The sequence below is a fragment of the Hermetia illucens genome, chromosome 2 (assembly GCF_905115235.1).
Source record: "Hermetia illucens chromosome 2, iHerIll2.2.curated.20191125, whole genome shotgun sequence".
Lineage (NCBI taxonomy): Eukaryota > Metazoa > Arthropoda > Insecta > Diptera > Stratiomyidae > Hermetia > Hermetia illucens.
Genome location: NC_051850.1, coordinates 27,383,086 through 27,396,206, shown reverse-complemented (window position 1 = coordinate 27,396,206; position 13,121 = coordinate 27,383,086). Strand labels below are relative to the sequence as shown.

The 13,121-nt window shown below is 40.8% G+C and overlaps 1 protein-coding gene across 2 annotated transcripts in view; it reads left to right on the top strand.

Moving 5' to 3' along the window:
- The window catches only part of LOC119648034 (hybrid signal transduction histidine kinase A), a 52,838-nt gene that overhangs the window by 36,778 nt on the left and 2,939 nt on the right, over nt 1-13,121 (top strand). Inside the window, exons 1-2 of one of the 2 annotated variants that reach the window (XM_038049461.1) lie at nt 9,004-9,163; nt 9,257-10,204. In XM_038049461.1, the coding sequence (XP_037905389.1) occupies nt 9,397-10,204 (808 nt within the window). In that variant the 5' untranslated portion in view covers nt 9,004-9,163; nt 9,257-9,396. Of the gene's footprint in view, nt 1-9,003; nt 9,164-9,256; nt 10,205-13,121 lie in introns of those variants that run through there. The other variant, XM_038049460.1, reaches the window with a different exon arrangement.

The window sequence follows — 13,121 nt, the reverse complement described above, 5'->3', positions numbered from 1 at the left end:
AGCTGATTAGTGAGTGGCTCAATTCAAGCGCCGTCAAACGACATTAGGAGCTAATCTAGATGGAAATATTGGCGCATGCCGTGGTGTCTGTGTTCGTATTTTATTTTGTCTTATCTATGCAACTCATGCCGGAGCAATAACTACTTCACTGTGATAATAGTTACGACTATTTTATTAATAAACCTTGAGAAGCACTTTTTGGCCGCCGCCTTCTAGTAAGTTTCACTCCTTCAGCAAACAGAAAAAAGTGTTTGAACAAAAAAATGTTAAGAATGATGGAATACTGTTTGATCTTCTCCAATTATAATCGCCTTTTTCCAAATAAACTAAACACAGATATATTAGTCATCATCATCAATAATATTACTGGAAATCGAGGGAAAAGCAAATGGCACTCGTATTTGAATAGAATCTTTTTTTGCCGTCTAAGCAATCAATTATTTTTGGCGAATGATTTCACTTTTTTTTACGAGAGGTAGGAAGATGAATTGTGAAATTTGTTTATAGATGAATGAATGTGTTTTTTGAAGAGTCCTGAAGTAGGAGTTTTCGATGGCGCCGATATATCATTCGAATTACCCGGAAGCACCAATGAAGGGGTGAAAAGCTGCTTTATCAGAGGAAATATCTGTAGAATTTGTAATATTTCTAAAAAAAAAGATATTTGCTATTTTCGTTTTATTTTCTTGTTATTTGGTTGGAATACTGAGTTCAAGAAGCGTAGTAAACATAATTTAGCGATAATTTAATATTCTGTGATGTCTGAAGAGTGCATTGTTCAGGAACAACCCCACTTCGCAATCTGACAGAAAGCATTGACATGATCTGCTTCCTCCTTTATTCGAAGGCTGGTAGTTTTGGTTTCGTCGTGATCGTCTCAGTGACTAGTTTATCTTATTCGAATCAGACTGTGTTGGCTGTAGACTACTCGTCCTGGCTCAGCAACACTTTTGGTTTTGGAGTTGTGCTATGACGCTGGTATGGACTGCATCACACTTGATATTCTGAACATCGATGATGAAACCAAGAATTGACTCCATGTGGAATTGGAACAAATTGTCCCAAACTCTACTTTTTTAGTCATGATAAATTTTTGTGGTGTTCATATTCTTTGGCACTACGATGAATATGTCGCCTTAGTCCGTCAATTCGTTTGGAAGAGCACAATGACACATTGAAACTTGGTTGGAGCTCTTTTGATATCAAACGGGAACCTATACATTCTTATTGCCGAATGTTTAGAAAGTCTGGTCATCTCCAATTGAAAGTAAGGGTCGAATAAATGGCGTAGCTCAAGGATCGTCGCTGGTATTCATCTGACACTTCGGTAAGTCCCGTCAAAAAGCCTACACATATGTGAATCCCGTTGTTTCTCTTTTTTGCGAACATAATCTGTGTTGATCATTCAACAATGCCCTTCGGCTGGGTATTGTCAGTTTTAATCAGACGTTCAACTACTTCGTTCACTGCCGATTGGGGAAGTAGTTGCACGAAAATACCTTCTTTCCTCAGTTCAGGCATTTTCCCTAGTCTAGATCAACGTGCCCTTGAAACAGGCTTCGATTGATTTTACTTCTTTTCTGTTGCCATACATCATTTGTTCTACTGTTAGTCAGTGGACCTTTTAACATAAATTTATGCCGGTTGTCATGATGCCGCCATCTACGCTCTTTGTATGGCTCCTCCCTGTTATGTTGCACAATCGCAGTTAGATCAGCTTGTTGCATTAGTTGAAGCTGGTTTGGATTTGGACCAATCGATTGATTTTGATGAAAATTGGTATTGGTATTCACTGGCATGCAAAACCTGTGCTAGCATTAAGGTTATAAATTTCCACAAACGGAAGCTCTGTAACAAAATGGTGCCCAAAAACCTCACAAATCGAAAAAACAAGTATCTTGATCTCCTAGGCAGAATGGCTAATGAGCTAAGTTTCTTTAGTCGTGTGAGCACAGCTGATGAATTATGGATTTGTGAATATGATTCTGAAAGCAAGAAGCAAAGTGAGCAGTGGCACACTGCAAGCTCTCTTCAACCAAAAAAAGCACGAATGAACAAATCGAAGATCAAACCAATGCTGATTTGTTTTTGACAGAAGGGGAATCGTCCATAAAGAACTTGTTCCTACATGACAAAATGTCAACCAAGTTTTTTATAAAAACGTCCTTAAAGGGGTCAGAAAAAGGATCATTCGCGATAGACATTGCAGACAAATGGATACTCCATCATGAGAATGTCCCACGTCACACTATTCTTTCCATCACAGAACTTTTCACTTTAAAAGGCATTCCTGTGGTTGCCCAGCCCTCTATTCACCTGACCTCAGTGCCTGCGACTTTTTCCTTTTTCTTAAACTGGAAAATGTCCCAAAAAGACTAATTTCGGAACTTTACAAAACATCCAAAAGAATGTAGCAGACATACTGAAGACCATACCGGTTGAAGACTTCTAGTGCTGCTACCAAAAGTGGGAACAATGTCTCCATTGTGTAGCTACCCAAGGGAACTACGTTGAAAAAGATAACATTGACGGTTGAAAAAAACATGAGTAAATAAAAAATCAGTTTCACTACTTTTCTGGCACGCCTTGCACAATATTGTGATGTAGCTGTAGACCTTAGATTTGTAAGGGAAGGCTTTAATTCATCGCTAAAAAGTGTCAAATTGAAAAATTACAATTTCAAATACATGGTTTGGGGAATGTTGTATTGTCTAATTCTGCTGGTGTTTTCTACAGCAATTGATTTGTCAGGCACTGGTATTTTCTATCCCCAATGGTGTACTGTAAAGGAACTCATTTGTTTTTGGAGTCAGGTAACTTGCCTAAGTTGTTCTCGATCCTTACAAAAAAATGGTCACTGCTTGGTGTCATAGATGAACCTTTGGGTTTTTTTCAGTCAGAAGGTTGAATGATCTATTGCTGCCACTATACATATTGCTTCCACAATTACTGTCGCAAAAAGGAGTCCTTTGTCTTGATTGTGCACTTCGCTGATTTGTTCAATTTGGCTGTGCCATCTGTTAAGCAGAAAATTCATTTTCACATTCCTCCTTAAAAACAATTTCCAGTCTGATAGAAAAACTTACTTCTGTATTAAAAAAACTATTATCCAAATAAATGTAAAAGAAGTTCCAGAGTATGACATGACTACAAAAATGTTCAAATAACTGCCCAAGACTGCAGTAAACGGTCTGATTACGGACAAAAGTTAAGCGTTATTGGGAAGGGTTGGTACTTAGATGGGGGACCATTTGGACATGGTTTGTTTTTATCTAAACAAATTCTGTCAATTGAACGCTTGCACAGTTCAGAATGACAACTGGAATTGTTAATTTTTTCAATTCTTTTTTTTTCTGGTTTAGATGATGGTAAATATCAGCACCAATAAATGCAAATCAGACAAAAAACTTCATTTCCATTTGAAAAAAGTAAAATAAATCCATATTCCTATTTTTCTTGGTAACTTAACTGAGAGTTGTTACCTTAGAATCTGTTGAAGTTCCATGGAAATTCCCTGTTATTCAATGAATGTTCCCTGATTCTTTTCCAATCAACCAATTAATATAATCAAAAGTCTTACGTCACAAAATGCGTGTTGGGAAAGGCCCTCGATATCTTTACAACTTGTTTGTTAAAAAAACAGTATGATATGTGCATAACTTGATAAGGATTTGAGACAAAATATTGCAAATAAAGTTCATTCAGTAAAACGAAGGCTCCACAAATGTATGTCATTAGAGCACATATGACAACAAGTTTGCACACTGTGGCGTTGTGAAATAATCTTATCAATAATGTAATCGATATGATGCGCCAATATGGTTGAAACATATTCGATATGACATAATTGAGGTCAAGGTGCAATTTAATCAGGCAACAAAGTGGTTATAGGGGGTGAGATCCCCGTTAAAAATGCAGTGAGTTGGTTTTGTGGGAATTTCGCTGTTATCATTGTTGATCGTGTGATGTCTTTTATGTAAGAATACGTTTGCAATGATTGATGAAATTCACGCTGTAGTGATAAGCAAAGGAGTCACTTCTAATTAGTAATGATTCTGCGTAAAGTTGGCTCTGGTAGTCCAAATTCTTATCCAGTGAGGTAATTCTATTTCTATTTATTCTTCTCTCTATTATCAACCAATAATTGCTGGATTTCATTCTGGTTCTTGCTTGGATGCGGATTTTAACTATACCATCGTCAAATTTTGGGAGTTGGTATATGGGGAAACACAACAAACATCAATATCTTTCTCAGTTTTCCAACCCCTCCTTTGGATAGAAAATCGTATTGTATTTCCCTGGGAATCCTGAGCCTTCTGGTTGCGAGTTAACCAACACTCATAGCCTCGGATGCCCTCATGTGATAGACATTCTTGAGCTCAACCCTAATCTCAAGTTTACTTTCAGTTTGGGGCGCAAATTGCTGCCTTCATAGCGCGGTTGAGTTATCCACAATCATAAATTACTTACTGACTCCATCAGATGCAACCCCTTTCTCAAACTCAACCAATAGTCAAGTGATGAAGTAAAAGGGGAGTAAGGATTATCATAATTTTCACGTTTCAGTATTTTTAAAATATATGATACTTTGGATCATGGGAGTGAGATACCTGTTTTCCAAGTCCAAAGAAGGTGTGCTACTGCCCGGATACTAATCCCAAAGTAACATTGTCAGTCTTTCCATCAAAGCGCAGAAAGCAGGCCTTGTTTGATTCTGGGCCGTCCTGGGCAGCACATTTAACGCTTCAGTGTAGATATTTCGACAGCTACACGCGTCTCTGCCAACGAAATGGTTCTAGTGCGTATAAGTAGTACAACAATACCTGACAGTTGTTCAGTACCCTAAATAACAAATGGTGGGCACCTATCACTAACATCCCTGGTTCAGATGGCGTCTTTACCAGACTCACCTACTTAACCTCGATTTGCAGACCGTTTGGTGCATGTAGTGCATTCTTGAAATGTGAAATTTTTGTGAGAAACGAACTCCATAACAATAGAACGTTTCCCTCTTGTGACTCGAGACCTTATTACTAAGTAGCAAATTCGTGTTATTGTACCGGACATGTTCTTTGCCCACAAAGCTTAAGACTGGTATTGAAAGCTTCATCAGTTTATAGGCAACATGAATTGGGAAGATCTAAAAATAGCTTTGCGGTCATATTTCCGAGATCCAATTTTGGATTTGGATCTCTGGAGGAAATTCAATAGCGAAACCAGAGGGAGAAAATTTACGAAGGTCTCCAAAAAATCGTACAGTTTCTAGAGAATCCTCTTACGGGGAGGGGACAGCTCGCCGAAACGTTGCGGAGATGCCTCAATGGTTCATTCTTCATTTTCTAACAACAACTCTCGACGAGTTTAGGCAATTCAAGCAACGACAAGAAAACTGGGTTGGGGACCGTTTGTGACTTAGGTATAGTGCCCCTTTTGGACTCCACGATCTTATCTGGAAAAGCTGAATTCTGAGGTTGATGCTAGACTCCCGAGAGAGCGGAAATCGCAGGTCAACATTGAAGCCATTAATCAGTGGGTTTGCTGAAATTGTGACGCGGCAAGTAAGTCTGGAGAAGCGCCATCTATTCTGTTATGAATGTGATGCACCTAAAGTCCTCATGTTCACTATCAAAAGCTGAGAGATAAAACCATCAGGAATACCGGGAGGCGGAGTGCGGAAAGCGCAACTCGCAGCTAACCCATAAATACAACATGCCCCAGCCAGACTATCGTGTTGAAGAAATTGGACTCTTCGACTTGGACTAGCACGGACTAGGCCTGGTTATTTGCGTTCATTACATTGTCTAGGGAAGTCTAGTTGATCCCTGATTAATTTGTTTATGCTTTGGTTAGCTATTCGTCTGTAGGTCCTGCTAAGCATCTCTAAACAGGCTCTAATTACCGGCAAGCGAGGTTTTCATTTTGAACAAGACTGTGCTCAATTCAATTATCATAACATATGAGGTTGCGTCGCAAAAGCAAATACGAATATCCGTAAACAATGAAATCTGAACCCGAGGAAACGAAATCGACAGGCTCATCCTTAAGCACATTGGATGAGTAATTAAGCCAATTCCAATTGCCTGTAAAATTGCATCAGAGAGACAATTTTACGGACGAGGATATTTTTTCTATCTACACCATATTTAGAGAAAATTGTTTAGGACCCATCTCATATACTGCGAGATTAGACAATTAATTATTGAGACTGATTTTATTGCCGCGTTTGCGGGAAACCTGCAACCTCCAAATTCCCTTCTCCTTCCCCGGCATCCTTCCCCTCTTCATTGATATATTCATCGCTCTAGCTTGTTTAGTTCGCCTTCTGTGTCGTGTTCAGTAGGCGTGTGTTGGTGGTGCTCGTCACGAAAATGGAGAAACGAAATCTAGAACAACGCGTTGCGATAAAATTTTGCCCCAGATTGGTCGAAACAGTTTCGGAAACGCACGCTAAAATTGTAAAAGTGCATGGTGAAGCTCTTAGTCGTGCCCAGGTGTTTCGATGGCATAAAGAGTTCAAGGAGGGGCCTGAAAGCGTGGAAGACGAGGCGCGGAGTGGGAGACCAATCGAGGTGCGGACTGACACGAATGCGCAGGGTGTGCGTGCACTAATCCGTGAAGATCGGCGTTTAGCAGTTCGAATGTTGGCCTTGGAACTGCCAGACAAATTTTAACAGACAATTTCAGGATGAAAAAGTTGTGCACGAAGATGGTTCCAAAGAACCTTTCTGAGGAGCAAAAGCGGCGTCGAATGACCGTCGCAGAAGATTGTTTGCAATAACTGGAAAACGATCCCACGCTGCTTGATCGAGTTATTACAGGCAATGAGAGCTGGTTTTTTCAATATGACCCGAAAACCAAACGCCAAAACTCGCAATGGTTGTCCCCACACGCCCCCAGCCCGAAAAAAGCTCACATGAGCAAGTCGAAGGTGAAAACGATGATTATTACCTCTTTTGATAACCGTGGAATTTGTTCCACCGAGGCAAACCGTAAATCAAGTCTACTATCGGCAAGTACTCGAAAGATTGCGAAAACGAGTCAACAGGGTGCGCTCAGACATCGCTCGTAACTATCATATATACTTCATCACGACAACGCGCCGTGCCACACTGCCCTCAACGTGTCCTAGTATTTAGTCTCTAAAGGGATCGCCGTGTTGCAACAGCCGCTTTATTTGCCCGATATGTCACCTTGTGACTTTTTTTTGTTCCCTAGAACAAAATCGGTGGTCATTAAACATGCGATGCAACCTAGTGCTACGTTAATAGATGGAGGCAGATAGCAATTTGTTCCCTTAATACAGCATACGCAAGTAATAAAATTCTTCTGGTCAAAAACAGAGCAGACAATCTGTTAAAAAAATGTCAGGCGATGACGGCTTTACGGTTTCTTACCAGGGCGGAGGCAAATCGTCAGACACTGCCTCACTTCTGCCCTGGGAGCAGCGTGACCGAAGCGGCTCGCAGATGTTATGTGCTCCTTTATATAATTCGCAGAACACAACATGACTACGAATTATATTGAGCGCTAAGCCCTAAACGAGGGGTCCGTTGACCAAAAAAGAGGGAGTAAGTTGCTCTCCATTTGGTCCGGTCCGGCATTAAGTTGATGCGGACTTAGGACCCACAATTCCCCCGAGTTAGTAATCTGATGACTCCCAGAATTAGAGTTTTGATTTAGGAGACCTCAGAATTTCAGTTCGAAGTAGGCACCAGGAGATATCAAACCGATGTTCTAGCTTGCAGGTTTACACTTATTCGAACAGTTTAAATGCAATTTAGAACATTTTTTCACACGTACGTAGAATAAATTGCTTAAGTTAGGAGGGCAGAAACGGCATATAATTAGGGTCGTTGTTCCCCGTCAACAGAAGATGAGATTCTTAAGATTGAACTAGGTTTGTGAAAATTTCCAGCTGTAGAAATGGATTCTGGTATAAACGCCCAATCTGGTGAAATCACAAAAATTGATGTCTGCAAGGAGCAAATGAATGTGTCCCATTACTTAAAAATTGACGTATGGGCTAGTTTTTTTAAGTCAAATATGCAGAAAAGGGAGACAACTGGTTCCCAAAATACATTATCTGCGCAGGAAAAAGCCCGACATTGTACCTATTATTCACGGTGCATTGACTGAGTTGGTTAAACGTTAACCTCTCGATCTCCTTGCGCCAATTGCGAGACTTTGTTCGTCTTAGATGTACATGTACAGCTTTGTGCTTGCCTCCCGATTGTAGGCTTATCACTTATATATGATTAGGCACGTTAATAATAAGATTAAAGTGCAGTTTCATTCCAATAGAAACATTGAAAAAATGGGAACATGAGAGAAGAGACAGGGGGCAAAAAGTAGGGACAAGTGCCATATTCTTTTACACATACTCCAACTCCAGTCCATCTTTCTGACGCTTATTTGTTTTCCGAAATACTGAGAATTTCCAATCATTATCATCTAATTCATTGAATTTATTGAAAAATAGATGGTTGTTGTGAAACCAGATAAGATATCTATTCTCTGCTAAGTGTATTCACGATTATGTCTCCGTTGTTTTTCCTGTAAACAGGAGAATTCTCTTTCCAATGAATTGTTTATTCAATCCAAACAAAACAGATATACTTGGGTACTATCTAACGAAGGAGATTAACTCAGTATCTAGATCAATTCATGCTGTGGAAAATCATAATTCAAATCTGTAACAACAACACACACTGCACAAATTTTCCACCTATTCCGCGAAATATACAGATTTTCGAGAAATTCATAGCTAAATGTTATATTTTCCGTCGTTTATTTCGCTGTACCCATCGGCGGGGATACATGTGGTATGGTGAACTAATATAACATGCCCCCGTCGTCGTTTTTGTTATTCTCGTAAAATCCTACGAAATTCTAGTGACGATATCTGTTTGGATGTACTATGACTATTTGAACATATTTTATTGTTTATATTTCGCCGTAAGATGAAAGATCTATATAAAAAACTTTGCGTAATGTCTGGCGAGAGCTCAGTTATGATCACGGCGTCTTGATATTCAGATCGTTTTACTTTAAGTCTAGAGCGGAAATAAGATTGAAGGTTTTATATTGTGTCTTGTGCGTCTTAGTGGCAGAAATTGCTGAGTTTTCCCTTAGAAAGAATATCAGCACTGAACAAAAAGCCGGGGTAATCCAAGCTCAAATAGAAAATTTTTAATAACTTGTGAATGTGATATAATTTAGTATGCAATCGCTGATGATTCCTATTTGTGTTTTTTAGGTGAACTCTCTACAAGCATCTGTGCGCTGCATCCGGAAAATTCCCAAAATAAAATGATAATCATTACTACACAATAAACTTGACTCTACTATACGCGAACGTGAACGAGCGGTGAATTAATTCACGTTATTTACGTACTCATGGGGCAACGCCTTAATAAAATACCTTCGCGGGAAACAGCCCAAAATCAAGGCGAAAACACCAATCCTTCAAATTCAAATCAAACACATTCTGATCAAGGATCAGTAAGAAGCTCTTCAACGCCTGTAAAGTTGATTCCAGCCAAAGTTGAAAGGACTGAAGAAAGTTCCGGAGATAGAACCAGGACCCTATCCCTCACTGAGGGTCAATCATTGGAGTCCTCTTCACCGAATCAAGTGATAATACGAATTCAACTGACAAAAATGGAGAACAACAATAACAGCACTGAAAATCTCGATGACATGGCAACTGGGATCTACGACAATAACTTGAATATAACATGTAGTGCACATTCTATAATAAACGTAACAGTTAGTAATAACATTGCCTGTGATGCCCCAAATTCGCTATCAAACAATCTAAACGACAGAAATTGCAACCAAGAAAAACCCAGCAATATCCACAGTTTAAATATTGTCGAAGACCACAGCCCTGTGGAGACAGCTTCATTGGAAAACAATTTGAATCAACCTGAAAACAGGGTGGAGAGAAGGCAGACTAATAATTCAGTTCCTGGAAATGATAATAGGACGAGTCACAATGTGAGCAGTAGTAATGCTAGTTTCAGGGCGAATATTTTACCAAATAATAGTTCAAACATGTCAATGGTAGCTGCTGATCAGCCGGCTGCATCGACAACGTGTTGTGCTGCTAATGCCAATGGCACGTCGTGTAATTGTAATGAACATGTGGAACACAATTGCAACTCTGGGCACAATTCGTTATGTGCGGAATCAAATCGTGAAGGTAAATATGACTCTCGTTAAATGAAAAATTAAATAAGATAATTTCCTTTAATGGTTCGGCGGACCAAATATACTTTGGCGGCCCTTAGGATAGTTTGCTTCCCATCTTTTCAGTTCAATGGTGTCAAATTAGTCCTTCCATATTTTGACCATCTGCACCATGCGATGCACATAGCCATGCCACAGCAATTATTTTAATTTCAGGACTGTACCTGTACACTGTACTGTGCATATCACCATGGGCTCTCCTTTGTTGATCCTTGGATTCTTCATACACCAACACAAAACTATTCATTCCCATCTCTATGAAAGTTTGCCCGCAGACAAATGAAATGAGGATCCTATGATCATCCCCTTCAAAATAACATCGATCTGAAGCAACACAGGTGTACCAGCGTTTCACACACTCGTTTATGCATCGCTGCTAAGCCTCCAAAGAGATGGCCCTTATTTCTCTCGTCGTATTCTGCTTGATGTCATCTACGGACTGAAATCGCAGATACATCTACGATGTCAGTATCTGTCAGATCCATACTTTAAATCTTTCTAGTGCTTGGGTTCCTATCCCCCATAAGCACCATGGACTGTTTCATGCCTAGTTGGTTCGGCCAGTACAGTTCCCTCAGCCGTTCCTCTTTGTTTTTTAGTGTCGTAGCTATTTTCGATGTCACAGAATGTGGTCCATGTGCTAGTGTCATTGTTCATTTCTTGGTCAGCTCGTCCGTTGCCTTCAAACCCAATATGGCCTGCAACACAGAGTATCCACATCAGAACAGGCTGCACTGTACCCAGAAGATATATATAGACTGGTAGACATGGGACCCCAAACATGTACCTTTAGCAGACTTAAGGCCGAGACCTCAATACTTTCCTTGAAGTGACGATTGTTGGCTTGTCTCTCCTGGCAACTCGTAGATCCAAGTCGCATGACCAGTAATTACGCATTTCATAAAATTCGGGTCATTATTCAGAAATCATGTCTTCAGCAATTGTCTTTCGGTGTTGCTTTTGCACGAAACTCAGATCTTTTGGGACGAGCCGGGATTTAATATGTCTCATACCCAAAATTTCCACCACCATATGCAGTGCTTACTTCACTAGAAATCCCTCCCCCGCTATTATGACAAATTTTTGAGAGAAATGGTTTCTCTTACTTTTTTTCAGGGTTTTGTCTGTTTTTGATGTGGATGGGCATCTAGAACGTAGCAAACCCTCTACCATCATACGTCCACTTTCAAAGTCGTCATAAGCCTCGTATGCTCGAATTTTCGACAGGGCAGATGCCCCAAGGGCTTTTTGCAACATTTTCAATGCGTCAGCATAAAAAATCTACTTAGAAACACCAAATTTCAAAGAAACTCTTTGCTCTGCAAAACTAGCCACATTAAAACGCAGCAACTAAACACCTCCTCATCATCAGACAAAGTGCCTGGAATCATTTAACACCTTACTTCGGGCTAGCCCTCCTGCTCCCTTTCAACTCAGGGTATTCCTTTCACAAACGGAACAGGAGAAGAGGAACAAAGTTGTGCGTCCAAGGAACCCTTTGGATGGAATGGGATGGAATTCGGTCTCTCCATCGGTCGAGCTCAATCTTCTTCACAATTAGAAGAACTAGAACGTAATAAGTAATGCGACTTCATCTGCCAGCGTTCCTCAGCCACTCTTTGACAATGTTGTGTGATGAGAGCCTCCCTGTGTTGATGACGAAACCCATCCCACCTTCCCCCTCAAAGAAAAAGGAGCGTTCGGCATCGTCCGCCACTCCATTGCAGAACACACAATCAGGAGATCGTGCCTTCCAAATGTTGGCCAGGTAAGACTGAAAACCTCCATGCCCACTTAGAAGTTGGATAAGGAAATAGTCAAACTCACCATGCTTTCGGTTCAGCAACGGATCTAAATTGCCGATAAGCCGCGCGGTCCATATTCCTCTTGACTCATTTTGCAAAAGAGATTTGCCCTCGATAAGTGTGAGTTGGCGTTTTTCAAGGGCAACCACCTTTACTTTTCTTAATAAGAAGAGCAACGGGAATCACTGACTTTTCTGGGATGTCGAGTCTTAACCAGACTATCGTAGGAAGTGCTCCAGAGGTCCAGCCTTAGGATGAGAAATCGATCCGGTTACCCCTGGCGTGATCTCCATCCTCCTCTCGTCTTTTAGCGTCTCATAGAGCAGGAAGAGATCTCTAATCATAATCTCTCACTATCTGCAACAAATAGCTCGGGACGTAGAATGAATTTTCGAATATACCTAGCATATCTGTCCATCTTACGGAATTGAAGATATTTGTAACACCAAGCGTTATAACGAGCACTATTAGTCGAGATCGGTGGCTGTGTGCCTAGCCTCGATGAACCATATCCACGACTTCCATAACAGTATCCACCGTGGATCCTTCTGCTCTAAACCCGAACAGCCTTGGGGTGTATCGCTTCAGCAATCTAATCCTGATGAGCTTTTCCAACACTTTCCCAGCCGTTTGAAGCATACACAGCGGTCGGTATGCAGACGGCAGCGTAGGCTCTCGTTTTCCTTTGCTGATTAGCACGAACCTCATCACCTTCCACCAACAAGGAAAAATGCTCTCCTTCAGACAAGCGTGGAACGCCCCGAGCAGCTTTTCTGGCCGTTGGAGGAATACCAGTCTGTAAACTTCCATCGGGACACCATCAGGACTCGGGACCTTCTAATTTTTCATGGTGAGAACTGTCTCTTCGGGCGCTATTATATCGAAAAGGGGACAGTCCCTGACGTCTTGCGCGCTTTTGACATCAATCCGTATGGGGGTCTGGGGAATAATGCCCGTATAATGCGGTCCATAGACTAGGTTCTGCCTAGCCGCGAGCCTTGCTTTTATTTATCGCGCTGCGTCTCCTTTCAGCTTTACGGGTGTGTAAACATTGTGTCAAACGCT